The 26,593-nt window shown below is 53.0% G+C and overlaps 11 protein-coding genes across 11 annotated transcripts; 4 read left to right on the top strand and 7 right to left on the bottom strand.

Moving 5' to 3' along the window:
• Positions 1-1,008: 1,008 nt before the first annotated feature.
• Positions 1,009-1,857, bottom strand: J4E86_009553 (uncharacterized protein; the record flags this gene model as incomplete). The annotated part of the gene is made up of 1 exon (XM_051450058.1): positions 1,009-1,857. One exon carries the CDS (start codon positions 1,855-1,857, stop codon positions 1,009-1,011), a length of 849 nt encoding a protein of 282 aa, XP_051298903.1.
• A 290-nt stretch (positions 1,858-2,147) lies between these two features.
• Positions 2,148-4,098, bottom strand: J4E86_009552 (uncharacterized protein; the record flags this gene model as incomplete). The annotated part of the gene is made up of 4 exons (XM_051450057.1): positions 2,148-3,235; positions 3,288-3,317; positions 3,364-3,850; positions 3,901-4,098. 4 exons carry the CDS (start codon positions 4,096-4,098, stop codon positions 2,148-2,150), a joined length of 1,803 nt encoding a protein of 600 aa, XP_051298902.1.
• Positions 4,099-5,275: 1,177 nt separating this feature from the next.
• Positions 5,276-7,881, bottom strand: J4E86_009551 (uncharacterized protein; the record flags this gene model as incomplete). Its single annotated transcript, XM_051450056.1, has 6 exons — positions 5,276-5,395; positions 5,652-6,548; positions 6,597-6,667; positions 6,713-7,536; positions 7,583-7,727; positions 7,779-7,881. The coding sequence occupies 6 exons, from the start codon at positions 7,879-7,881 to the stop codon at positions 5,276-5,278; spliced, it is 2,160 nt and encodes a 719-aa protein (XP_051298901.1).
• Positions 7,882-9,084: 1,203 nt separating this feature from the next.
• On the bottom strand, positions 9,085-9,672 carry J4E86_009550 (uncharacterized protein; the record flags this gene model as incomplete). Its single annotated transcript, XM_051450055.1, has 2 exons — positions 9,085-9,321; positions 9,448-9,672. 2 exons carry the CDS (start codon positions 9,670-9,672, stop codon positions 9,085-9,087), a joined length of 462 nt encoding a protein of 153 aa, XP_051298900.1.
• Positions 9,673-10,931: 1,259 nt separating this feature from the next.
• On the bottom strand, positions 10,932-12,380 carry J4E86_009549 (uncharacterized protein; the record flags this gene model as incomplete). The annotated part of the gene is made up of 1 exon (XM_051450054.1): positions 10,932-12,380. One exon carries the CDS (start codon positions 12,378-12,380, stop codon positions 10,932-10,934), a length of 1,449 nt encoding a protein of 482 aa, XP_051298899.1.
• A 285-nt stretch (positions 12,381-12,665) lies between these two features.
• J4E86_009548 (uncharacterized protein) lies at positions 12,666-15,040 on the top strand (the record flags this gene model as incomplete). The annotated part of the gene is made up of 6 exons (XM_051450053.1): positions 12,666-12,909; positions 12,996-13,316; positions 13,370-13,728; positions 13,901-14,169; positions 14,223-14,868; positions 14,918-15,040. 6 exons carry the CDS (start codon positions 12,666-12,668, stop codon positions 15,038-15,040), a joined length of 1,962 nt encoding a protein of 653 aa, XP_051298898.1.
• Positions 15,041-15,376: 336 nt separating this feature from the next.
• J4E86_009547 (uncharacterized protein) lies at positions 15,377-16,765 on the bottom strand (the record flags this gene model as incomplete). Its single annotated transcript, XM_051450052.1, has 2 exons — positions 15,377-16,018; positions 16,073-16,765. The coding sequence occupies 2 exons, from the start codon at positions 16,763-16,765 to the stop codon at positions 15,377-15,379; spliced, it is 1,335 nt and encodes a 444-aa protein (XP_051298897.1).
• Positions 16,766-17,150: 385 nt separating this feature from the next.
• Positions 17,151-18,997, top strand: J4E86_009546 (uncharacterized protein; the record flags this gene model as incomplete). The annotated part of the gene is made up of 3 exons (XM_051450051.1): positions 17,151-17,331; positions 17,383-18,819; positions 18,873-18,997. 3 exons carry the CDS (start codon positions 17,151-17,153, stop codon positions 18,995-18,997), a joined length of 1,743 nt encoding a protein of 580 aa, XP_051298896.1.
• Positions 18,998-20,167: 1,170 nt separating this feature from the next.
• Positions 20,168-21,826, top strand: J4E86_009545 (uncharacterized protein; the record flags this gene model as incomplete). Its single annotated transcript, XM_051450050.1, has 3 exons — positions 20,168-20,534; positions 21,297-21,396; positions 21,505-21,826. 3 exons carry the CDS (start codon positions 20,168-20,170, stop codon positions 21,824-21,826), a joined length of 789 nt encoding a protein of 262 aa, XP_051298895.1.
• Positions 21,827-22,393: 567 nt separating this feature from the next.
• J4E86_009544 (uncharacterized protein) lies at positions 22,394-24,184 on the top strand (the record flags this gene model as incomplete). Its single annotated transcript, XM_051450049.1, has 1 exon — positions 22,394-24,184. The coding sequence occupies one exon, from the start codon at positions 22,394-22,396 to the stop codon at positions 24,182-24,184; it is 1,791 nt and encodes a 596-aa protein (XP_051298894.1).
• Positions 24,185-25,272: 1,088 nt separating this feature from the next.
• Positions 25,273-26,068, bottom strand: J4E86_009543 (uncharacterized protein; the record flags this gene model as incomplete). Its single annotated transcript, XM_051450048.1, has 3 exons — positions 25,273-25,438; positions 25,491-25,730; positions 25,782-26,068. The coding sequence occupies 3 exons, from the start codon at positions 26,066-26,068 to the stop codon at positions 25,273-25,275; spliced, it is 693 nt and encodes a 230-aa protein (XP_051298893.1).
• Between the last annotated feature and the right edge of the window lie 525 nt (positions 26,069-26,593).

The following is a 26,593-nucleotide window of genomic DNA, read 5'->3' as shown; positions in this document are numbered from 1 at the left end:
GAAAACGAGAAGAATCCAAATGTGTTGAGACGTCGATGTCCAAGAATCCATGTACAATCGTGCGCATACCTGCCTTACATCATCATGGTGATGCATGTCAAGGAAAGCTACTTCTGAACCCAACCTCGAGGCAAGATCCATGGCGATCATGGAGCGGTGCGCAATCATGGAAAGCTTCAACGACAAGACGCCATAGTGTACGACTGCATTAGGTGAGCTTGTCACAACTACCGAGGATTTGCAACCGCAGTTCCAGATTAGCATTGAGGTGTCGAACATATGCAGTCGCCCTACGAACGATTCCCGTCACGAGTAAGAGGCGGACCTAGGCTAAGGCTAACGGACGTCTCAATAATCATTTGAACACCGCTAGACGCGTAAAAGGCCCTACCAAGACCAACGGATGCTTGTCGTTTTGCAGTTGCTAACCGGGAATTTTGGCAGTCTTCGAATAGGGTTGCGCTCGCTGCGGGACTTACCATGTCAAAACTCAATTTCGCGATCGACAGCCACGCGAGTGAGGCGTTCGTGACGAGACGTTGTACGCGCAAAGTCGGCGATAGAAGTTTGTAAAGTGTCAATAACCGCTGCAAGGCTCGGGAATATGGATGAACGTTCGTGCTGATGATGAATGAACATGGTAGGTGCTGGCGATTGAGTCTGAGGAATCTATCGAAGAACGCTGACATCATCAGCAGCGCACGGACTTCAGCAGGAAAGCGGGCACACCCTCCAGTCAAACACGTCCTCCCCGCATCCCTTTGACCCCTGTTTGGTTCACATCTCAGGCAAAGTTTTTCGCATTCCAGGCAGACTTCGGCTTCCGTTATCGGGGATGCCTCTGTCGAATTCCTCTATCGAGATCGGGCTTTGAGCGACGGTCTTCGTTATCAACCGGCAGCGTCTACTCCGAGATGACCCTTTGTCCGAGCTCAGGGACTATTCGAAATACAATTGAAGATCTCTTAACGCTACATCTCTGGGTACTAGAAGATCTGCCGTGCTCACTCACCACGTGGAAAGCCTAGCAAATGCTTCCATGGCCTTTAGTACAGCCTCGGCTGCTTCTGACTGCGGAACGAGATCGACACATGCATCAGCGGACTGTCCCGAATGCGCCACCTCCACAGCATCGTCTGTCATCCCCTTACCGCCTTCCGTATCCTCGTTATTGTAATCGCCTGGATCTTCGCGCGCAGCTTCTGCCAAAACTGGTTCGCTTCCTGTCGGATCACGATAATCCCACGTCCCAGGCTTCTTTCGATGTATTGCATGCAGCTTGGCAGGCTGTCTACGGCCACCACCCGCACCAGGACGCTTCCGTGGCTTCGTAATCATTCCGTCTGCAGGCTCATCCTCCACGCTTCCGAACCCGTCCTGTCGCATGAATTGATCGAAGAACTGCATGCGAGGTTCATCAATCTTGAGCACTGCCTTACATGCGCGATAGCCCTTCTTCAGCATTGCTGCGACGTACTTGTTGGCGAAGTGTTGTATCCTGTCCTCTTCGACTAGCCCGGTGCTGTCCATTGCGGTGTCATCACTGGAGCCAAGAGTGAGACTGTCGAGAGCTACTTCCGCACGTACTACATCGATCAGGCAAGCCGGGCAGACGAACGGCTGGCCTTGCATCGGTCGCGCACAGGTCACACCACAGCTTGCGGTATACTCTGTTTGGATTCTGTGGCCACACTGTAGGTCATGGAACGTCGATGATGGGTTGCATGGACTGTACATGTCGTGGAAGTGCTGATCACTCTCTTGGATCTGCAGCTCACGCTGTTGCCTTTCGGTTTCAGCTACCTTGTTGTGGAAGGCATCGATGATAGCGCGAGCTTGTGCAGGAGCAGCGTGCATGTTTACCCGAGAATCACCCCGGGCAGCTGAATTGATGCAGTCGGTAGCCAGGCGTGTAGTTTTGATGTCGCATTCGAGCTGGTGATGAGATTGTGTACGTCAAGAGATGGTTGGTGGTGCTTGGGTAGCGGAGGTTGTCGACCCGGAGGGAGAGTCATGTGTTGATAGGGGAACTCCGCGCGTGACAAGATGCGCAATGCCGAGGACGGCTGACTAATACAGGAGCGGAGCCTTGTGTCAATAGCACCGACTCACGGTAAGACACCTGTACGGAAATTTGATGAGAAGTCTTATTTGTGTATCTTCATTCGACTCACAGTAATGTCGAATGGTGGGTAGTGCAGCTCGACCCCTTCCTCATTCTCAATTAGGACAACCTTGCTCACAGGCCATCCATTGCTGTCATGATAGCCGTCGAAGTCGAACCAATCGCACGATGCCAATCCCGGAAAGATCATCCTCCAAACCTGCGCTCCAGGCCCAAATTCATCTGTCTCGCCTACGCCCTCCGCCGGCTCCAAGACAACCCCTTCAGGTGTAGAGAAGTAGCGTGGCTGGGCATCCGCGGTCCAGGACAAGCGATCTATTGCTTCGAGCGCGGATGAACCGTTCACCATGAGCGAGCGAATGTACAAGATCTGGTCTTTGATCTCCAAGTTGGCGTAAGTCGAGGAGTTTGAGAGCGTAGTGGCGACTTCATCAGCAATAAGTCCAGTGTCTTCACCAGCGTTGTAGAACCCTGCAAAACGCTCCTTCGTTCTCATGCTCAATGCTTCTGCGAAAGCAGGCGCAAGAATAGCATGTATCGTATCTCTGACAGTACTCGTCGAGACACCTGCGTAATCGGCCAAACCAGACCCTTGCACGAGCACGATTATGCCATAACCGAGATTTGGTATGGCGTCGATCCAGCTATGCCAGCCTCCTCCATCGCCGGACTTGCCAAAGATGCTATATGTCTTCATGCTGTCTTCCGCCAGACTAGCATCCTCACTCGTCGGTAAGTTCAAGATCTCAATCTCCCAGCCTGGGCCGCTCTGCTGCTTGCCGTCTGCAAGTATGACACTTGGCTTCATGACCTGACGACGCTGGAAGGGCGTAATGAGCGTAGGCTCGGGCGTGAGCCATAAGCCATGCATATACCGGGCGAGATCGTTTGCAGAGCTCCACATGCCGGCTGCTGGATCGTAGCCTTCGCCTACGATCAAATCGACCCAACTGTCACCGCCCGGTACGGTTATGTCTGGGATAAGATTCTGCGGCACAGTGCCGAAGAAGCTGTGGGTCATGTTCAATCGCTGAAGAAGTTCCTGCGATGTCAGCTCAGACCAGCTGAGAGACGAGAAAGTGATGTTGTTGTAGTATGTCGCTACAGCAGCTAGCGGTCGATTAGTCCATGTTCTCTTTAGTCGCATGCTATATTCACTCACCACCTAGAATACCCAAGCCTGCATTCGAATCTAGTCGTGTCAGTACGCATCTCGTTAGCAGGGCGAAGTCGCTTACAAGCTGCTCTCTGCCCTGGCGCAAACATCAGATTCTTCATCGCTATCCCATCAATTACATCTTGGGCAGTTTCACCCGCCCATGCAGCTCCAATGGTCGGCGAATCTGCTTTTCCGGTACTAAGAATCATGTTGAAGCCAGTATTGTAGCTTTCTCTTGGTATTCCCGCTGTATGGCTGGCAAGCATACGCAGCGTGATCTCGCTGCCGCCGTCGTTCCAGTCTCTTTCCGGTAGACCGAAAGAAGGAAGAAGTTGGCGGACGGGCGTGTCGATAGTCAGGAGTGATGACGATGATGAGGAGTTTTGTCTGAGCTGGGTTTCGATGACCAGAGCAGAGGCCATCGCGACGTTCTTCGAACAAGACATCAGGCGGAAGATCGAGTCGCTCGTCACCGCATTTGTCTCGGTTGGGCCCACATCAGTCTCGTTGAACTTCAATGTTCCGTTGTTGAACACATATGCTGGTTCTGAGCTTGACGCATGGACCTTGTGATTGTTAGGAATGAGCCTTTTATTGAGATTGCACCTGTACGTACGACAGCGAAGCTGAGCCCATCTCGAGTGGTATTGATATATAACGCTGAGAGGTTGCGCTGGACTTGTTCAAATGCTGCGATCACTGCCGGATGTTGTAGTGTAAGCGGGTCAGACAGTATCTTGTCGGCGAAGTCGGGCACGCATGCACATGCTGCGAAGGAAACCAGGCATGGTGCTAATGCGAAGGTGATCCTCATTGTGAGGCTGTTTTTCACGAAACTAAACCACAGAGGCGAATGTAGGATATGCGCGAGGATGTCGGGCTTTAGGGATATTTGTACATTGAGATACAGAAGTATGTTGTGCACAGGTAGATACCGCTGTAACGGTCCAAGAGTTGCGTATGCGCCGAGACGGCATCAGGGATGCGACAAGCCAATGATGTGTTTGTGCTCCTGCAGCCAGAGACACCTGCCTATCGGGGCCGATGTGTATGCATATGGCTGCAGATAATCCACAATGCTTCTGGTCATGCTTTTCCATCTGGGCGACTCCTAGGTGCCGTCATCAACAAAGATAGAGCAATTGTCGAGAGCCTGTGACCCTGATCAGTTGAAGCTTGTCGCGATGCTTACTACCGAAATGAGGGCGAGAAGGACCGAGAGGGAGCATCCATGGATGTTCGAAGAACGAAGTTTAGGTCAAGAGTGGGGTGACCCCATGTTGGTACTTGCGCCCCACATCAACGCCTATCTCTGAATCTAATAGCCTTGCGTTTACACCTTTCATCTCTTCGAACGTTTTTTTTTTCCCTCGATACCGTCGACGTTCGACTACTAGTAGAACGCCTACTGCGCTTTTCATTTTCTTGCTCTGCGGGAAGAGGACGAAGTGTTCAAGAATGTAGTAGCGCTATAACCTGTTGTAGCATACACCGAATAAGGTCACAAGCTGGAAATACCCTTCAGCTGCATGCAAGACGACATGTAAGATGAATTGAGTGTAATAAAACGTATATTGTTTGTAAAAGCAGAACCGAGAAGGTAAAAATAACGTATTCGGTCTTGCCGCAGCTGGTAAAGTAAAACCAACCGTTGTATCATTATCGTAGAAAGAACGTATCTCTGGTCAATGCATCGCGCTCTAAGCGCCTCTGTCGCTCGCTCTCCTCTAAACGTTCGAGCCGAGATTTATCGATGTCGAGAACTTCCAGGTTATTTGATGTCCTATCGCCAGAGCCTCTCGCGGCGGTAGGTCGATGGTGCTGCTGCCACGGATTTTGAGACATCAATACCGGCATTGACGGTCTTGAGGCGAGAAACCGTTCGGGCAACACAGCTTGGTCTTGCTGTCGTCTCTTCACGCGAGCACCCTCTTCCAGCGAGTCAAGTCTCAGTTGCAGAGACTCTAACTTCTGCCGTGTAGCTTCCGGTTCTAGGGCTTGCGGAGACGGTGCAGGGTCGGGAAGTTTCCTATGAGTGCGACGCCTGAATCGTCCAGGTATTCCAGTGGCTGTGCGGATTTGATGGTGTGGCGGGACAGGATGGACTTTATCTGTGGACTCCTCGCCCCGAAAGTATGCTTGTGAAATCTGGCTGTCTAGAGTTTGGGCGCGAATTGGAAGTGCACAAGGAGCTGCGCCGGAGCGTCTAGCCCATTGCGCTGCTCTTGTATCTCCTGTCCTGCTAGCATTAGGCTGGGGTGGAGGAAGTGGAATTCTCTGGTTCTTATCGAGGTTTACGGTGCAAGCCGAAGCGCCGACAGACAGCTCGCCAATGCGTGGTGGTATTGTTAGGTCGTCATAGCATACTCGCTTGGTGCTCTTGCTCTTCAGATCGGCTTCCGAAGTAGCCTTCACTTCAGGCTTTGAAGAGCTCCGAATAGAGGATGTGAGGTTTTGACGCAGCCGATCCAGCGTCTGTACCAGGATTGCGCAATTCTGGCACGGAGGTGTACTGTCGAATTGCGGAGTCGATTGTGATGAGAACGCCGGACTAGAAGCGTTGCTCATGTAAACATGCTGGAAGTTCGGATCCATCTCGCCACAGACAGGATTCGGTTGCTTCGCGTTGACCGAGGGGACGGGCGCGATCGGTACTGCGCTACGCTTATGCTGCCACTGCTGGATCTTTTCTTCCGTGGTCATTGAGCGTGAGAAGTTCGAGAAAAGCGAGGGGCCTGCAAAAGGCGCGAAGTCTGAGTTGCGTTGCTGAACGAAGTCTGCGGGAAGGGTTGCCGCTCTGGCGAGTGGCTTCTGTAAGTGTTGTGATGGTGTATGTGTAGAAATGCCGGGCGCGCGTCGCAGAGTTGGCTCAACGGGACCGCTCGGTCTTCGTAGTGGAGTGAAGTCGGAACTTGGCATGTCCACAGCACTTTTCTTTCCGTGCCGGATGACTTCAAGCATTGCGTCGCCTTTTGGAGCTGTAGTCAAGTTCTCGTAACCAGATGAGGTGATGAGGATGTCGTCTTCTATGCGAACACCGCCCACGGGCATGTAGCGCTTCAGTACCTCGGTATTGATGTACTTGGAGTGAACGGGTGATGGGAGATAGAAATGCTGTAGAGCGTATGCGGAAAAGTAGATGCCAGGCTCGACAGTGACAACCATGCCTTCTTCAAGATGGCTGCTCTGGGGATCGCTGGGCGCAAGGCAAGTCTCAGAGTCATATACTGGGACATGGAAATCCTGTGGGTAAAGAGATGGTGCCTGTCAGATTGTTAGCGACTGATCAATGTTGGGATTGATTGAACTTACCTGCTGATATACTGGCTTCCCTCTTCTTACACTCATGAGTTGTGCCTGACCCACGTCATGCACTTCAAGGCCTATGTGATGTCCAAGACCATGGGGAAAGAATGCTCTACTTGTACCTGCCTTGTAGATTTCTTCTTTCGTTCCGTGGTGAAGTATTCCCAGTTGCAGTAACCCATCGATTGCGATCTGATGCGCCATGATGTGCAAATCGAGATATCTTACGCCGGGCTCAAGCCTTTTGATACATGTTTCCTGCATACGCTGGACCAGCTTGTAGATGTTCTCGGCTTCTTTGCTTGGCCAAGAAGTAGATAGCGGGAAAGTGCGGGTAATGTCACTTGCATAGAGCTCATACTCGCATCCTGCATCTAAACACATGAGTTGACGACCTGCGAGATCTTCATCGTTCGCGGCATAGTGAAGAGTTCCGGCGTTCGGTCCGGAAGCAGCGATGGGATCGTAGGCCTGTTGCTTCGCTTGCTGCGATATGCACACATCCATGAACAATCCCTCAACCTGTGCCTCGTTCTTGAAGTTCGTGATGTTAGCAAGGATTTCTCGGTGCGCTTGTGAGCTGATGTCGTTCGCTTTCCGAACAAGCTTGATCTCGTGATCATCCTTGATCATGCGACACACGTTCATGGCTGACCGGAGGGCTATCGAATCAATACGGGGCTTCAGATTGTCGCAGCCGGGGAATTGCGACGACTGGTGCAGGACGTAGATGCCAGCCTGCCGGTTACCGATCGCCCATCCTTGCACGGCGTACTCAAGCTCATCTGCGTAGAAAACTTGATCGACATCGTACTTCACGAGTGCCTCTGCTAGAGTGGAGCCACGACCGTACCAGATAACGCGCTCAGGCTTGATGCGGGGAATGAACAGGGACAATTCGTCGCGTCGCGTGTCGTACGTCAGATGGCAGTCAGGCTCATTGCATCTTCATACCATCAGCACGGTCCTCATTTACTCCCAGATCAACGCACCCGCTCAAGTAATAGAAATATCGGCGTTGTCGGAAGGGTGCTGGCATGTCGCTATCTTCGTTGTTCCTCGCTGGTTGACCCGGTAGGTAGATCAGGCCTTCTTCAACACCCAACTTCTCTTGCACCCTCCGCGCATGTTGTTTTGCTGCGCGACGTTAGCTGATTGCGCGACCCACGCTCATCTTCCCAGACTTACCGGGATACTTCTCAAACGGAGTCTCAGCCTCGAGGTGCAGCCAGTACTCATTGTCTTCCCATCTCAGGCGCTCAGAAAGACCTTTCGCATCGAGAACTTCCATCGTGTTACCTCGTAATGCCTCGGGGAAGAACTGCGATTGCGAAAGGCTTAAGCTCCGATTGAGATGTGACCAGCGTTTTAGTGTTGTCGAGGATCTCACCGGTAAAGCCACCGCATAGTGCACGTGCCAGCTCGAGCGCTCCGGTCAGTAGGCCGGGAGCTACGATCGTGAACGCTGTCAACACATTCGGCCCCTTACATCTATAAACTGACTGGTGCCGTCGACGATAGTCTCTCTGAGTACACTGGCATCATGGCTGCAGTGCGCCTCCAAACGTGTAGGCCCGACGAAGATGCCCATGTTGCCTTACGACCCCGCGCCTGCGCCTGCTTCCGCTGCCCATCGACTGTGCGACACGAGACGAGGTCGTGTCAAGCGTCGACCTCAACTCATGTGGACATCTGCAGCATGCTCACTGCATTTGATAGGTGACACGATTAGACGTACACCGATTTCGGGTCAATGCAAGAAAGAGAAAGGAAATCGCAAGGTGTCTAATGACAGAAGGATGCTGATTGGTTGGAAATATCTTGACCGGTGAACCGGTCAACACATAGCTAAGAGGCACGTACCCAATATGTCAGACTGAGTAATGTCGCACTGACACCCGACCGGCTCTGGGATCTCGTTTGTTTTAGCTAGTATTTACATCGGATCTGTGCTCTCAGAAAAGATCGCCATTTTGAGGAGGGCGGGGAAGCTGACATCGCTCCATTGCCACCCAAGCAAAGGGCTTTGTGACGTTCCTGGAGGATCTCACGTCTTCGCAGAAGCCCAAGAGATGTTCTATGGGCCTTGTCCAAAACGACATGTTGTCGTCTTGCCCTTATGTTGTCTTTCGTTTCATCACTTTGCTCATTCAGGTCATCAGATCATTTACTATCTTCTCTTTCGTCACCTTCGAAGTCTTCACATCACTCTACTTGGTAAATCATTCCATGTGTGACTGCAAGTTTTCATTCATACTAGTGAGACTACAAAGCAATGGGTATCGCGAAAGACTAGCACCGAAACACCCTTCTTCCATAGCCCTCCTAGGAGGTTCTCAACGCCGTGTAAACCAAGTAACACCATTCTTAAGTCTGTCGGAGAGATCGTCGATCTCGAAGCGATATCAGATAACATCCACGATGATCAACCCCAGGGGTCTTCAACGTCAAAGCCAAATGGCAAAGCAAGCCCAATAACCAACCCAAGAGGTACTCAATGCGATGAGCTCAGAACTTGAGAACCCAACTCGGCCTTCTGGTTGGCGGGAAGAGAAGGGCGGATGGGGGCCCACCGTGCACTCTGGTAGGAGTGATAGTAGTCGCAGTTGCCATGGTCGCAATTCTGCCTCTTCATCTCACGCAGACAGTGGTTGCCATACTTGGGACGTTTGACGTCAGGTGCGACCATGTTGATATTGACCTCGCCGATGGTGGTGACGTTGTTGATCGACTGGGAGCCGGGGAGGAAGTTGGAGGTAATACCGACCACGTTGTTGCTACCAGAGTTGGGAGTGCTGGTGCAAAGATCTCAGTAGTAGTCGCGCTCGCGTTTCAGTTTGTCGCGTTCCAGTGAGACCTGAGTGTATTCGGCAACACCGAATTCCACTTGACCTTTCCAATGGCCGACTTGGTTAGTCAGGTCTTGGACGCGAAGGGCGAGCTGGTTCTGGGACGTGTTGGAGAAGATGGGAGCAATGTCATCGTCGACGTCGTCGTCTTTGATCTTGCAGCGCTCTTCGAGAGCGAGGATATGCTTTCGTTGGCGGGCGATGATCCGGTCCTTGGTCGTGTTGGTTGCCATCTTCGAGGTATCTATACCAGACTAGCCATGCATTCGCCGCAATCGACAACCACGGGATAATACAAACCTTTGGATCACTTGAACTGACTGGGAGCAGAGGTCGAGCGGGTCGCTTTACAAAGGGTGATACTTATGATTGATGAGCGATAGGAATGCCAAGCTTCGTCAAGACTAGGGTGATCAGCTGCTATGGGTCAACAGTCGCGGCCGCGACTACGAGGCTGTTTTGCCTTCAAGGAATACGTCACTAGGAGCTCAGATATCGCGTGAAAGACGTGGTGCCCGACGTTCGCTACGTGCTATTGGCCAATTCCCACGAGCAAAACGACAGTCACAAGCACGCAGGTGGGGCCTAACCTAGTTAGGTACGAAGTGAGAGTGGAAATTGGCTGCCTAGCCGCGACCGCAAACCCCACGGGTGTAATTGAGACTAGCGCAACGCGGTCACGGCGGCGCCCTCTATATAATCCGCCGTTCCCCACCCTCTTTGACTTCTTCTTTTCTCTTCAGTTGGGTCGCAGATAACTACTGCCGTGAGGAGTTTACTTCCCACGCTCAACTCGCATGTCTGCATAAATGTGGGTGCTTGATACTACTGTACCCAATCAATGTTTGGGATCAACGCGGTAGGGTACGACAACAACCACTTGCTGGGTTGTCAGCGACTTCGAGAACCGCACAAAGTGGCTCATCGTCCGATCCAGACCGGTCTCTCCGGTTTGGGATACTTCAGATAAACGACATTGTCGGTCTGCGGGAAAAAGATGAGAAGTAGCGCCAGCAGAATTGGCACGACTTCACACTCAGTCTGGTCACAGACAGTCTATCTGACGCAGTGCTTGTCGCTTGCAGATAATGACCTCCGAGGGCTTTGGGATTTGGAGAGAGGACGAGGTGATTCTCGTTCTTCCAGGCATTCAACACGCACTGTTCGCAGTGCTGTTTGTGTACCGTACGCATCAGTGATGCGTGTCTGTCAACGGTATTTTGTCATCTTTTTCATTGAGCTCTGGGCCTTGCGCCTAGACTTGAGGAAGGAGAGTTGTTTGGGCAGATGAGCGACAAATGTAGTATCCATGGATGTGAAACTAGTTGTACACCACGAAGTCTGAATAAAGAAGTCATTGCGACATTGTTGGAGAAGTGTGTTATGCAACAAGTAAGTGAAAGACGACTTCATGCAACTATTGCTTAAGAAAGGAAAGGCTGGAATCAGGGAGTATAGATCGTAACATCATGAAACCACATAGAGACTTATCTCACTCATCGCTATCATCTTCATCATCTTCGTCATCGTCCATCTCTTCGTCTTCATCTTCACTATCATCTTCGCTTGCGTCAAGATCCACGGGTACCGTCGCCGGCCAATCCACGGTCACCTCTTCCTGCAATTCCTCCCAAAACTTGCCCATATCTGCTCCAGCGTACTCCTTCACCTTCTTCGCTGGGACTTGGGTGTTCAAATTGTTGTTGGCATCATCGCTCTTGAAAGTCACATACATGTGGTCTTGCTGTAACATGCCGACTTTAAGATGAGTAAGAGCAAGTCGCGGCGTCTTGGACAGCTTGCGGAAGAAGTCGCGCCAGAAATTGGGCTTGTGTCCGTGAGGTGGAGCGACTGCAGCGGGGATGTTCATCCTCCAAAGGCTCAGATCTTCTAGAGTAGGCGCAAACTTGGAGATAAAGTTGAACAGAATATCAGCGCGAGCGCTTAGCTGACCAAGCTCGAGGTTCTTTAAGAGCGGTAGAGCAACTGGGGCAGGGTCAAGAAAAGTCGCTGTATTCGAGCCGACAGTGGGTTTCGGAGTAGCCAACCACTGCAGAAAGTCCTCGTTATTGGCCACCAGATGTTTCTCAAAGTTCAGGCGAAGATGAACGAGGTTGGGAGTGAAATGGAGGAAGCGCCGAAGCGAGCGTCCCGCGTTTGGATCCACTGACGTTCCGTTGCTGTGGGTGTGCAGGTAACGAGGCTTGAGGTCCACGTTCAAGAGTAACGTGCTTGTGTTCTGCAGTATGGGCTCCACTGTAGGTCGGATGTAGTCTGGAAGGAAGAATGCCGTGTCGGGCAGGCCGCGCTGACGAAGCAATACTTCAAACTCAGTAGGTCGTCGGTTAGCCTTGCCCAAAGCGTACAACACGCTGGAGAAGACGCGAGACGTGAAACGAGTGCCGACATCCTGTCCGAAGGAATCGCGATCGGCGAACCGTAGCTCAATACCGGTTTCGCGATGGACGGTAGTTGCGCCCCAGGAGCTCCAGCTCTTGCCGTCACGAACTCGATTGCCTGCGTTGAAGTCGCGGATCCCGACGGTGGTGAGGTTCTCGAGACGCTCGAAAGCTTCCGTGAGCATCTCGCGGTCGATCCCAGTACCCAAAAGTGCTTTCTGGTCCTCATAGCCCTGAATATAGCGTGTAGCGGCGTCGTCGTCCCTGAAGCGTAGTGGTATCTCGCTGTAGACGTTGGTGGCAATGATGATGTGTACCAGCTTCTTGGAAAGACTGGCATGCTTGGATATGTCGATGAGCGCCTGCAGGCTCTTGTGCGTGAGCATGAACTGCTTCTTGAAGAAGAACTCTTTGGAAAACCATTCATATAGCGACTTCTCGGTTTGTTTGCATACAAGACGCAGTGAACCAAGATCTTCAGTAGGGAGGTATTCTGATACCGCGACCAGCAATTCCAGCGGTATGGTGAGTAGTGATGCCATCTTGACAGGAAGCGACGTTGATGAGTGAAGTTTGCTGTCGTGATGATGCGGGTGCTTGTGGCACGAGTTATCATGTGTGCACGCGTTCCGTTCGCGAAGGCAGAAACGCGGGCTAGTCCGCTTTGGGCGCTGATGCCTAAGGGCGTTCCTTCCGAACACAGGCCACCGTCTCATCGGCCACCTGGTTCCGTCTCAACCAAATGTTCAAATAGCCATTCTGCGCCCCCAATCCAGCTGCATCGCGTCTTCCAAGGTTCATCGAAGTCAATCGCATCAATCGCATCAATGGTACTTACTGGATTGTCCATCGCGGCATCTGGCCGCTTCCCGAGTGGAGTAACTCAGAAAGCGCTACAGACGCGTATAACGTCACTCGGCGCCGAGTACCTGTCGAGCGTCACACCGGACACAACCCATCTCATCGCAACACAGAAAGACTTCGAGAGCAATTCCACGAAAGTCAAGACTGCTGTTGCTCAGAACGTGTCGATCGTTAGCCTCGAATGGCTCGACGAGTGCGAGGCGACAGGTAAGTCCACAACATTCCGACGCACTCAGAACCGCAACATGCTTCTCAAATCTTAACGAAGAACTTCGAATTAACGGTTGGAGCAGATTCCTATGTTCCTGAGTCGCAATATTTGTTGTTTTCTGCGGCGGCGCCAGCTCCTGCCTCTGCTCCTGCCCCTGTCCAAAATGGGTCAAAGAAGCGCGCGGCGTCATCTGCATCACCACCAACTGCACAACAGGAGACTAAGAAGCCCAAGATCAAAGAGAATGCCAAAGTTGGAGATGGACAGAATGCCAAGTCCAAGCAGATTGCCATCTCCGTAGACGAGCATTGCCCTCTGGCTAGCTGGCGCGTCTACATTGACAACAACGACGGCACGATCTACGACGCGTCACTTAACCAAACAAACTCGTCTGCAAACAACAGTGAGTTGCGGCATTCACTCACAGATCTTGGACGTGTATGCTGACTACCTCAGACAAGTTCTACAAAGTCCAGCTTCTCACCGATGGCTCCAGCTACCGAACGTGGACACGGTGGGGGCGAGTCGGCGACCGTGGCCAGATGAAGATGCTTGGCGATGGAAGCCTCAGCAATGCCATGCAGGAGTTTGAGAAGAAGTTCAAGGACAAGTCCGGCCTCAAGTGGGCGAACCGCGGTGACGAGCCGAAGGCTGGCAAATACGCCTACGTAGAGCGCTCCTACAACCCTGACTCGGACGACGATGACGACGGCGATGCCGATGCTGGTGCTGATGCCGGCGAGACCAATGGCGTCACGCCTGACAGCACCTTGTCTCCTCCAGTCCAGGATCTCATGAAGCTCATCTTCAACCAGGTAAGAATCCAGTGCTTTTGGAGTTTCCGGGTGGCTACAACCCGCGTCGCATCTGAAGAAGAAAAAATCCATATTGGAGCCTGGCGACGATAATGCCCTAGGACGTGTTCATCTGTTGACTTTTAGCGCTGCGTATGCTGCAACACGAATTCCAGGCTAACATTTCAACCAGGATTACTTCAATCAAACCATGACTGCCCTGAACTACGACGCCAACAAGCTCCCACTCGGCAAGCTCAGTAAAGGCACCATCGCTCGCGGTTTCCAAACTTTGAAGGATTTGTCCGTGCTTATCGACGAGAATGACAACGATTCAAGGGCAGAGGTTGAACGCCTGTCGAACCAGTACTTCTCACTCATCCCACACGCCTTCGGTCGCAATCGCCCGCCGGTCATTCGAGACATTACACTCCTTAAGAAGGAGATTGAACTACTTGAAAGGTAAGTCATTGCTGTATGACATGCATGCGAGGCGTATACTGACTTCACTATAGCCTGTCGGACATGAAGGAGACTGCTGCTATGCTCAAAGACCAACTGAAGGACAAGAGCGATGTGAACAAGCTCGACAAACAATTCCAGGGACTTGGCATGAACGAGATGACCCCTCTTCAACACAAGAGTCGCGAATTCGTGGAGATCGACGAGTATCTCAACAACTCGAAGGGCAAGACACATCATGTCAGCTACAAAGTTCAAGAGATTTTCCGCATCGAGCGTCAAGGAGAATTCGACCGTTTCGACAAGAGTAAGTATGCGAAGATTGCAAGTAACCGCCGCTTGCTTTGGCACGGATCCCGAGTCACCAACTATGGTGGTATCTTGGGTCAAGGTCTCAGAATCGCTCCACCGGAAGCCCCTGTCAGCGGGTACATGTTTGGCAAAGGTATCTATCTCGCCGATATGTCTTCAAAATCCGCCAACTACTGCGCTTCTTACAATTCTGGAGGCACTGCACTGCTTCTTCTCTGTGAAGCTGAGCTTGGCAACCCAATGCACGAGCTTACCAACGCGTCGTACACTGCTGGGGAGGACGCCATCAACAAGGGCCTACACAGCACATTTGGTATGGGACAGACTGGTCCAAAGAAGTGGAAGGACGCCGGTTGCGTGAACCCAGCCCTCAGGGGCTGCATGATGGTAAGCAAGCTCGCATTCCCAGATCTAGTTTCACAGCTAACCATACTAGCCCGATGTATCGACACCGCCTGGAGCTACCAATGTACCCAACGCGTACTTGCAGTACAACGAATACATCGCCTATGACGTCGCTCAGGTCAAGCTCCGCTACCTGCTCCGAGTTCAGATGTAGATTCTTCGCGCTATCATCTCTCGAATCGGCGTTGAGGCGTTCCAAGCGGGTTTCACAAGGAAAATTTCCAAGGCAGGAGTCTATATGGTCTTAGGGATTAGGTTGTTGTTAAGACAAAATGCTATGTACGCAGCAAAGCCCGCGTCATGGGCTTTGCGCAGGCGTTCACTGTTCTCACGTTCTTGTCTTTCGTTGCGCACAACGTCGTCTCGTGATGAGCCCAGTCTGTCAAAAAGCATGGTATGTTCGTCGTTAATCAGATACAAGCATCGCGAAAGGTCCCTATACACATCGGTAACATCGTCAAACTCCAGGCCAGTACAGAAGCAAGCGAATCTACTCGCGTCCACCGACCCTCCTTTCGTAGTCGTCTTCAAGCCTAGAAGCATCCACCACCTCGACGCCCTTGCCCAGCCCGATCATGTCATTGCGAACCTGCCACCACCTAACAGTGTGCTCGCTCTCCTTGCCCTTGCGCATGGGGCCCTCGTCGTCCGTGTCAACAAGCCCACCAAGGCCAGTGCCATCACCGCCAACAACAACAATTGTCTGTCCAACCCACTTCCTGATGTCATCAATGTTCTGACCGTTCACGCCGCTCAACGCATCGACTACGTAGACAAGCTCCGGTCCGAGGTGCCTGAGCATATGCACGAAGCCAGTGGTGGTGTTGAAAGGCATGACCATGGCTGGGTCCTCGACGAGGCGGAGGGCCTGAGAGTGGAGGGTGTTCCAGAGTGAGTTGTCAGAGCCCCTGGTGCTTGGTGCGGGTGTGTAGATGACAGGTTCGACGGACGACAGCTCCTCGCCTGGTGTGCGTGCGGGTGTGCTGATGGCAGAGTATGAGTCGCCGAGCGAAGACGAGCCAGTGCGTGAGTTAGCGCGGGATTGTGGGCGCGAGCGCAGCGATGGGGAGTAGATGAGGACGAAGAGCTTGGTTCGGGAGAAGTCGGTGTCGGGGAGGTGAGAGAGGATGGTCTGCGAGCTGTTAGTTTCTGGCACGTGAAGAGAGAGATGAGACGCAATGCTTACAGCGTTTTCTTCGCGGTACGAGCCCTCGTCATCGTCCAACCGGTCCAGGCTTTCTGCGCTGACGACCAAGACTACCGTCTTCCTCCTTCCTCCGTAGCCCTGGCCTCTGCCTTCAGCCTTCCGCACGCTCTCCGCGAAGCTTCGTGCCTGCACGTCGACTGCAGCATTGCTGTCCCGGCTCTGCGCCTCGACATTCCTTCTAATTGTGGCCTCCTCATTCCATCGAGAGTGGTCGCCAAAAGCTTCGTCTTTGTCTTCCTCGCGGATAGAAGCGAGCGCGGCACCAGCTGCAGCACCTGCCGCGGCCCAGCCCGCAGCTGTCTTCTTGCTCACGGTATCGAAGAGCTGCTGTGGTGATGGTGTGCGACGAATGACGCCTTGTGCGCGGCCGAGCAGCGTGCCATCGCCGTAGCCATAGCCCTCACCGCCCCCTTCCCCTACAGGAAACCCAGAGACATCGCGTGCTGCAGGCGCCCTGCCCTGTCGCTTTTCGTGGGCCGAATCTTCGCCATAGGAGAGATCGTCATCGGACGAGTAGTCGCGGCTGTCCTCGCGCGCACTCCAGACCCAGGCTGCGAGACCGGCGGTTGCGACGGTGACGGTGAGGATCAGAGGAACGTAGAAGCCGAGGGCGCCGCGGTTGCGCGAGTTGTTCTGGCGGCGGTCGTAGCGGTCGTAGTTGAAGGACGACATGGCGTCTCAGGTCATGGTATCGTGAAATGTTTCGTGGCGGGTCGGGCGTTGTTTTGGTCGTCAGCCGCTGCCGCTCGGCTGCTTCCCTGTTGTTGACGGCCGGCACGCCAGGGCGAGTGGCTGGGAGCTGAAGCTTGCCTGCCTGCCTGACACGCGCTTACAGGCCCTCGGGGAGTGTGCGCGAGTCAGCCGCCCTCGAACTTTTGGCGGCGGGGTGACTCTAACACCCCACACGCCTTTGTACCTGCAGCATCACCCGGCTGATATACGCCAATACCATTTCACAAGCGAAGCCAGAAACAGGACCTTCCTTTCTAAACCATATCGAAATAGGCCAGTGCTGCAACTCTACACTCACATCGCGACACCCACCGCACACACCACAATGCCTCACGCGACGAGTCTGCCCGCGCCGGGCTTCCAGGCCCTCATTCTGTGCGGACCTGGTGCTTCCTTCAGTACCTTCACATCTACTCCCAAGGAGATACCAAAGGCCCTGCTGCCCATTGCGAACAGGCCTATGGTCTGGTATCCTCTGGAATGGTGTTACCGCATGGGAGTCACAGGTATACCATTACGCCCATCTGTCTTTTGTATTTTGTACTAATATCTTATAGACATCACAGTCGTGACACCGCCAGAGTCATTAGAAGCCATCGAGGCTGCCATGTCGCAAAACCCACACCTCACAACCCTCCCCTCGCCGAAACCAGATATCCTTGCGCCGAAAGACCTTTCACATCAGACGAGTACTGGCGACCTCTTCCGGTTACCTGAGCTACAAAACGCGATTAAAGGCGACTTCATAGTACTGCCATGCGATCTCGTATGCGAACTGGACGGCACGGCGTTGGCAGACGCATGGATGGTAGAGCAGGGCGGATTCGCAGGAGCTAGCGGTGGACTAGATCACAACGGCAGCAAAATTGCTTTCGGCGCTGGCGGAGAGAAGCTCGGAAGAAGAGGCGGCATGGGCGTGTGGTACCAGGCCAAGGGAGAAGGCAGCAGGAAGAAGGAGGAGACGGATTTCATTGCGACAACACCGCTACCTACGTCCATCGTCCCTGTTCCGACAGACTCGCTGCGCCGCAACATCTCGAAATTGGTCTACTCCGTACCCACCGACACGCTGAACGACATCACCGAGGAGAACAAGACATTCCCGCTACGACATTCCCTCATTCGCCAGCACGCGCGGATAAGAATGCTTACGACCCATCGCGACGCACACATCTACTTCTTCCCATATTGGGTTATTGAGATGATCAAGAAGAACGAGAAATTCGAGAGTATCAGCGAGGAGGTTTTGGGGTGGTGGGCGAAGGCGGGCTGGCAAAACGGTCTGGGAGACAAGTTGGGTTTGCGACAAATACTTCAGGGCGAGGACGAGGAGTCGGATCATGGGTCGCAGGTTGTCGAGGAAGAGATCGATGTATCCAAATTCAGCACCACATACTCAGGCGGTAACACAGAATCCGACTCAAAGGCTCCCACGACACTCGCGTCGAGAGTCACAAAATCGTCCAGCATACCCGAATCCGCGAAATCGCTCACCTCGAATACGAAGCTTACGGTACCACCAATCCTTGCCTACGTCCAACCGTCGGGACCTGCCGAACCCCTCATTCGCCGTGTAGACGACTCACATCTTTTGCTTACCGTCTCACTCCGCCTAGCAAAGCTACAGTCGATCGAGGAGGTCGGCAAAGAAGCAGCATCACCATTCGCCCATCAGTCGAAAATCGTCCACAAGGAGTCTATCCCCCGGAAGTGTCGTGTAGAAGCCGAGAACTCACTGTTAGCGGACAACGTCATCGTAGAAGAGAAGACCAACATCAAGGAAAGCGTCATCGGTCCAAACTGCAAGATCAGCGAGGGCGCTAGGTTATTGAGGTGTTTGTTGATGGACGGAGTCGAAATCGGACCCAACGTACAACTCACAGACTGTATATTGGGCCGGAGATGTAAGATGGAGGGTGGCGATGCTAAAGACGGCGACAAGACTGTTCTCAAGGACTGCGAGGTTCAGGATGGACAGGTTGTGGAGTGGGGTAGTACGTATCTCCTGATTCGGTTTGTGGAGAAGACACTGCTAATCATTATGCAGCTGAGGCGAAGAATGAGAAGTTTATGCGCTTTGATGTCGGCGATGATGTGGGTAGTGAAGGCTTTGGCGGAGACGAGATGGACACTTTGAATGATGATGGGGATGAAGGTATCCCGTTGCGGTAATCGTTGGCCCGTGAGAAGGACGAGGAAACACGCGTTACGACAGTACGAATTAACATGCAACCGAACAAGCCGTGGCTTTTCACCCTCGAGAATAAGGATGATAGCGTGTGTCGGTCCGGGACCTTTCTAGCTCGACCACTCGTCTTGGCCATGCTCACAGGAAACGATGAATCGTTTGCTCGTAGGGAAGTCTCGTCGATCTCGCTATAAAGTGCAAAATGCGAGAGATTCACGGCCACGACGTTCAGTACCTTACTTGTCACGCTTTGCCCAACTTGCGGTAACCTCAAGGTCCGTTTGCTACCTGGGTAACACATAAGCTTGGCGTCACGGGTACCCGCGTCCTGTCTTGCGTTCTTGTTTCGCCCTCACGTCAACATCTCTCACTTAATCAATTTTGTTACAGGTCGCATCTGCATCAGCATCTCTTATTCCCTACCTCTCACCACCTACATAGCATGTCATACACCCCAAACGATCCCGATGCGGTTATACCAACAAGGCACTTTTGCGACGGCTGCAAGCAGGGAACCACTTCTAAACTGGACTGCGCGAATCTGCAGAAGGTCGTATGCTTCACCTGTCCTCGTCGAGATCACTTCAGCGGCGACTGTGACAATTTGATACGCAAAAGCAACCCTCCGTCAAGTGTACCAGCCTTTTGGTCCTCGCTCCCGCTGCGGCGGCTGTTCCCCACTATCAGCACGAGAAGTTCCACCACAGGGCTACGTACCCAGTCAACAGATGGGGTAAATGCAACACCATGTGAGAGCGAGGAATATAACGAAAGAAAAGATGTCAAGATACAACTCCTAGACTGGCAAGGTCGCTGCAACGATGCTTTACGTCTGCTGCGAGCATGCGATCGCCAGGACACAGCCGATGCCTTGGAACTCCAGCGTCCAGAACCTCGCGGGTGGAGAGAACCCTCGGGGAAGGAGTACACACATGTACATGAATACGAAAAGGTTGCCAATATATTCAGCGACCAAGTCCTGGTGACCCGGGATTCAAGCCTTAGACTAACGCGGAGGAAACAGCATCTTAACGCGACGAAGAAATATTGCCTTGCCATCTTTCACAAACTCGAAGCGTTTGGCCTTGCGGAAGCGGGTAAGACGCCTTGCACCAAGTCCACAAATGACTAAGACCTGACTGTCAACCACAGCAATGGATCCCCTCGCCCGCTGGCACATCGACCCCAAGTCTTCCGCGATCGAGTCGGAAAGCCAGAAGATCTTATCTCACATCCCCACCAGCGCCCCGAGTACGGCCGGCTCGATGGCCAACTTCGTAGACCTCATGCACCGACACATCACCCACCTATACGAAATGCCCGGCGACACCCTCTACTCCCGCTACACGATAGCCTTCAAGATGATCCAAACCGCCGTCCGCTGGAAGTTCACCGGTACAACCTTTATGCAGAACAGTGTCCACACCTCCATTATTTCACCTGCAGAGATCACGCGTCTTTTCCGGCCGCTGGATACGCAGTTTAAGGGTATACTGGAAGAGGAGTTGATGAGGAAGGGAGGTTTGCCGTGGGATCAGGCGCTGTGTTTCTTGGAGACGCATGGTGTGGAGCGGTTGTATGCGGGTTCTTGGAGGTGGCTGAGGGAGCTGTTTCATTATGAGGATGGTGGGTTGGCGCCGTGATGTTGGGGGATGTTTGGGCTGTGACGTCTTTACTGTCTTGTCTGTCCGAGCTGCGATGGGGCTTGTGTTTAGCCTTCTGGTCATTTCGTATTCGTGTTTACTCTGCATGTATACTACTGTTCGCTATATATTTAGGGGACGGTCACGAAATGTGGGAACAATGTCGCGTGAAAAGATGGAGATGTGATGACAGCTCATTCTAGATTGCGCTAGCGCCAGGTCCCTTCCCCGTACCTGCACTACGAATCTCACCGCATATCACGCAATACACGATAGATCTGACGTCGGGTCTCCAATCGGCTTTTGATGTGAGGTGGATCTCAAGCTACATTCGACGAGTACAAGGTCAGGTTGTCTACGCTAGGCTGCCCGGCACGACTTACCCAATGCGGACAAATATCACGGAGAGGAGAAGAAGGGGTAGGCAGCAATCAGTGCTCAACGGGGCCAAAGTAGTACTCAGTCGTAGCTTGGTCTATGTATATGAAGAACGGTAGTTGTCGCTGAACATTAGATCATTAACTCCAAATCCCCCAACTTCTCCTTCAAACACAACCCCACACATCACCAGCCAGTAAGTAGCGACATCACTCTATTGAATTTTGCGTCCACTGGAGAACGTATACTTACCATTTTGTAGTGTCTCAAAAATACGTTCCTCTCACCATCATCAAGGGCGCGGGCAATGAGTACATCCCCATCCCCGAGGGCGAGAGCGCCATCGTCGCAGACTTCCACTCGTAAGTCCACCAACCACTGCACCGCTGCACCGCTGCACCACACATCCTCCGCCTCCTCATCTCCTCACCCCACCAAGTACCCAGTACCCCCATCTAACGCACCCCCAGCATCCGCACCCAAACCACCGACTCCCCCACATACCTGACCTCAGGCTTCTACCGCATCAAAGCCGGCCCCACACGCAACATCCCCACCTACGACTACGAGGAGACCAAGTACGTTCTCAACGGCCAAATCGACGTCTTAGACGAGGCGACCGGTGTCACACATCACCTTGTTGCGGGCGACTTTGCTTTCTTCCACGTTGGCTCTAAGGCGCAGTTTTCGAGCAAATCGGGTGGAACGGCTTTCTTTGCGGTTACTAGGCCGATTATTACGCAACATCCCGGGTTGAAGGGGAGGGAGGAGAAGGTGCTGAGCAAGTTGTAGATGTGCATATGGGCTATGGGAGGGATCGTGTACGATCGAGTATGGCGGCGGCGAATGATGACGACGAGGATGGCTTTGGCGGGCGCAATCTCGTGACATGTATCGCTGCTAGGAACTAAAGGAACGAGTTGTCGAATTCGATGAAATTAAATGACGAATAATGGACTACATTACCCCAATACCGAAGTATTCACCAAAACGCTGCAAGTTTGGGCATTTGACGAACCTTGGAACAGTGGAACTCATTCCCCGACACCAAAGTTTCTATCGAGTTCGACAACGAGCACTTGAAAATACAGTGATGTATTTCTTGATATCCTAGCGCCAATGTACAGAGGTGAAAACTTGTGGATGGAGAGTCACTCCTTTGGAGAACGCGTGCGCGTCTGGATGTTGGCCCGTAGATAGAGCTGCGATGATCCCGAGATAGTTCCGAGATATTATCGTGCTCTGGCGGGGTCCAGACTGATATGCCGCTAACGTCATCTGGACCCTTCGATCGCGACAATCTTTCATGTGTACGCCATCATCTCAACTCATGCATCGTGTATTCTCAACACCACGAGGATGGCGCAGTCGCCTCTATCCGGCGTCATGATGCCGCCACGCTTCAACATCGAGTTGGACCGTACGGACCCCGATGTTCCCTTCCGCGCATCGCAGTCACACATCCATCACACATGGGCCCGGACGTTCCATTCGCGGCCGGAGCTCTACATCCGGCCGCAGAGTCTTCAGGAAGTCCAGAAGGTTGTTAACCTCGCGAGACGTATGCGAAGGCGCGTAGTTACTGTAGGATGCGGACATTCACCCTCAGATATAACATGCACGTCGGCATGGATGATCAACCTCGACGACTACAAGGAGGTGTTGAACGTGGACAAGGAGCGCAAGACGATGACTGTACAGGCTGGAATACGCCTACACAATCTCAACCTCCAAGCGAAGAGCCACGGCTTGACGATGCCGAATCTCGGATCCATCGACGATCAATCGCTGGCGGGAGCGATTGCGACAGCGACGCACGGCAGTTCATACAACCACGGCCTCCTCTCCGACCGCGTTCAGAGCCTCCGCATAGTACTGGCGAACGGCCAAGCGGTACGCTGCTCCCCCCAGCAATCGCCAGATCTCTTCCGGGCCGCGCTCGTCTCGCTGGGCGCATTAGGCATTATCGTCGAAATCGAGTTCCAGATGATCGAAGCGAACAACGTCGAATGGATACAGACTATATTACCGATTGAAGACGTTTTGGCAGATTGGAACAACGGGCTCTGGACATCGAGCGAGTTCACGCGAGTATGGTGGCTACCGTACATGAAGCGCGCAGTCGTATGGCGGGCAGACAAGACGGACAAGGCACATCGGCAGCCGGAGTACAACTGGTATGGCGGTAGCGTCGGCTTCCACACATACCACATTCTCCTCTGGATATCGCAGTATGTCCCGCGCTTCCTACCTTGGGTTGAGTGGTTCGTCTTCGGCATGCAATACGGTTTCAAGGATGGTGCTCTCATCTCTGCGGTTGGCGAGCAGCGCACGGAACTGTTGATGAACTGCCTCTACTCGCAGTTCGTCAACGAGTGGAGTGTTCCTCTCGATAAAGGCCCTGAGGTACTGTCGCGACTGACGGACTGGTTGCACGGCGACGAGCAGTCTTCAGGCATCCCGTTCAGCACTAAAGGTCTCTACGTCCACTCGCCCATCGAAGTCCGCATCGCAAACACCGTCAACCGAGAACTGCGTCCATTCCTAGACACCTCATATTCCGATCAACCTGCTCTGTACCTCAACGCCACGCTGTACCGTCCCTACGGCCAGGACCCCCCTTGCCGTGAACGCTACTACCAGGCCTTCGAACACCTGATGAAAGAGTACAACGGCCGACCTCACTGGGCAAAGAACTTCCAGTCCGTCGACAACGCCTACCTCTCCTCTGTATACGGCAACGACCTAGACGAATACAACCGCGTCCGCAACGAAGTCGACCCCGAAGGCATGTTCCTCGGTGCCTGGCACCGTCGCACCATCCTCCCTCCCAAGACCGATCTCCCACTCCTACCCCTCGAAGAAAAGGAAATCGTACGCCGCGACCGACGCACAGGTGGAGTCGACTGGATAGGCGAGCAAGCCCGGTGGTTCGATGGCGGTGCTGATGTATTCGAGAAGGCGGGCAGCGAGTCTGGCGAGAGCTTCGATTACATGGCCGGTGCGGAAGCGGAGAGCAGTGTGTTATTGGAGAGCTTGAGCGATGAGCTTATTGTTACGGAGGAGACTTATGAGAATGTTACGGAGAGTCGGAGGAGAGAGGGGACTGAGGAGTATGTTACGGGTACGAATGTGTTCAATAAGATGTAGATGTCATTGTATATAAAAGGAGACGGGGATACATGTACATGGTGGGGAAATACACCACTCAATGAAGATATGATAATGATGTAGCAGTATTGCGATGCTTGCTTGTCTCCATTGCCGTGATACATGAATGTTGTACTTCTGGGGTCGCTTGCGTACCTGTGCGCCCAATCGGGTAAGGCGCATCCGTGACTTCCCATCGTCCTATTTCCAACATTGACGCGGCTGCCACCATCACTTACGTTCACTACAGTCAATCGAAGACATGGTGACTATCAACGAAGACATGTCGTCGACTGCATATCCTTCTCCCTGTGGCGATCATCGCGATCAGCGATCGACGATAATATATCGAGCGGATGGACCCGTTGGCAAGAAGCCGGCTCCAGATGTGAACATGGACAGCAGCGTCTCACTACTTGCTAGGGGAAGGTGCTGCACTGCGTTCTTCTGCATAGCTCTCGTTGTGTCCCATCGTCACTCGACCAACAGCATCACAGTGTCGATACCATGCAGTTGCATGTCCGGTCAACCGTGTACTGGCGATAAAGCAGTACGTCCGCGGAGACTACGCCTTCCCATGGAATATGTTCAATTTTGCTCAGCATTCAACTTTCTCATGCCCGAAGATTGGTCCTCCAAATTAAAGGCCTCACGGATGAGGAGACCCGTAACGAGGACTTCTATCACAGTTCGACGCCACATGCAGCCACCCCTTACGTCTTCTCGGCTGATGGGCGTTATTTCCGCTTGCGAGATCATGACCCACAAGTAATATATCTCCTACCTTGGCAGCCACGTTTTGAGCTTGGCATGCAGCCACAACACGAGGAAAGCTTGGCCGATTCTAGAAGGTGGCCGACATAATTGCTTGGAAGTCTGCTTGCAGGGATATGGGAGAAAAGGAAGTCAATGCAGGGAGTTCAAGGCGAACGATATTTGAACGAGCGATTAGATTGACACATTACGGACTAGTTCGAACGACCCGCATCGCCCGTATCTACAGTCTAATTCGGACAGCAACCGAAGCGCCGCTATTGTCTGTTCTTGCACACCGACTGCTTTTCCGATTATCCGCGATCCTGCCTGACCTAGGAAGTCTGCACATAGATGTCCGAGCTGCCAGAAGACTGGTAACCCTCAGTGGCGACGATCTGGTAGTAGTGCTGGCCCAAGTTCATGCCGTAACGAGCCCAGGCGTTGAAGTGGTTTTGCATGTTGACACTGCCACCGACGCGCTTCTGCGTGCGGACAGACCTGAGAGTTTGTTAATGTGCGTCCGGCATCCACATGTCGCTTGCAGACTTACCAGTACTGCTGAAAGGTCCTTGTTCCATCGATGGAGGGTTGGTTGGTACGGGTGGACGTGGAAACGTCGTAGGTACCGCCGTCAGTCGTGAAGCTGCCCTTGCGCTGGGATCCGCTGCTGGGGTTGTAGGTGCCGTAAGACTCGATCACGTAGTACTCCACAAGCGGGTTGCGGGTCCAACCGTAGACGGCAAGGTAACCGTTACCCTGAGGCTGGAAAGATCCGCCGTAGTTGATCGTGCTAGGATGGGGATCAGCAAATGATGAAGCTTAGTTCTTCCAGATGACATACCGGCCGGTTCCAGGGTTCCATCCCTTGCCACCGACGAAGTTGCCGGTGTTCCTCCAGGTCACGGAGTACCTGCTGCCCTCTCCCATGGTGTACTGAGCGGAACCACCGCCATCAGTCCACCACGAGTAGAAGTACCCGTTGTTGTAGCCCTCAGAGCTGGGAGTGGACTGACGCTTCTCAAGAGCAGTTGCGTTGCCATCGTCACGCTCAGTGAGGAAGTCAAAGGGAGCGGCGAGCACGCTGGTGGTAGCCACAGCGGCGAGAAGGAGAGACTTGAAAGAGACCATGTTGAGCTGAGTTGGAGATCTGTGCTGGATGCGGTGATGATACTGAACCGCGAGCAGCAGCGAGCTTATATGTCGACTTCGAGGTGGAGATGAGCCTGAATCGCTGGAAGAAGTCGCCTTTGGTGGTCATGAGGTATCATCTCGCCTCTGTCTACATCCGTCTTGGTGTCAACGACGATGGTGTGTTCCAGTCCTCTCATTTCGAAAAGCACGCCCAGCGCACTGACTAGAACGGCCTAGGAACCACGAACACGGCAAGCTGCACCGTTCAGTGACCGGCCTCGGTAATCATGGAAAAGATAGAAGAGCACAAAGATCCATGCCCCTTGCACACATCTGCACGACACCACAAAGATAATATCGCTGATCCGGGCTTTACACGCTTTCTCAACCCGGTTCACAGGATGTTAATATAAAAGAACGCCACTAGGGTACAGGTGGTCGCCTTACCCCACACTCCTCGGAAGACAACGAAGCTTGGGAGGAACACCCGCCGCGCTAATGTCATGTAGGCGATGATATTGT

Source organism: Alternaria arbusti (genome assembly GCF_024043155.1).
Source record: "Alternaria arbusti strain BMP 1465 chromosome Unknown scaffold_17, whole genome shotgun sequence".
In the NCBI taxonomy this organism is placed as follows: domain Eukaryota; kingdom Fungi; phylum Ascomycota; class Dothideomycetes; order Pleosporales; family Pleosporaceae; genus Alternaria; species Alternaria arbusti.
The sequence above is the reverse complement of the archived record's forward strand: the minus strand, read 5'-3'. Positions and strand labels throughout refer to the sequence as shown.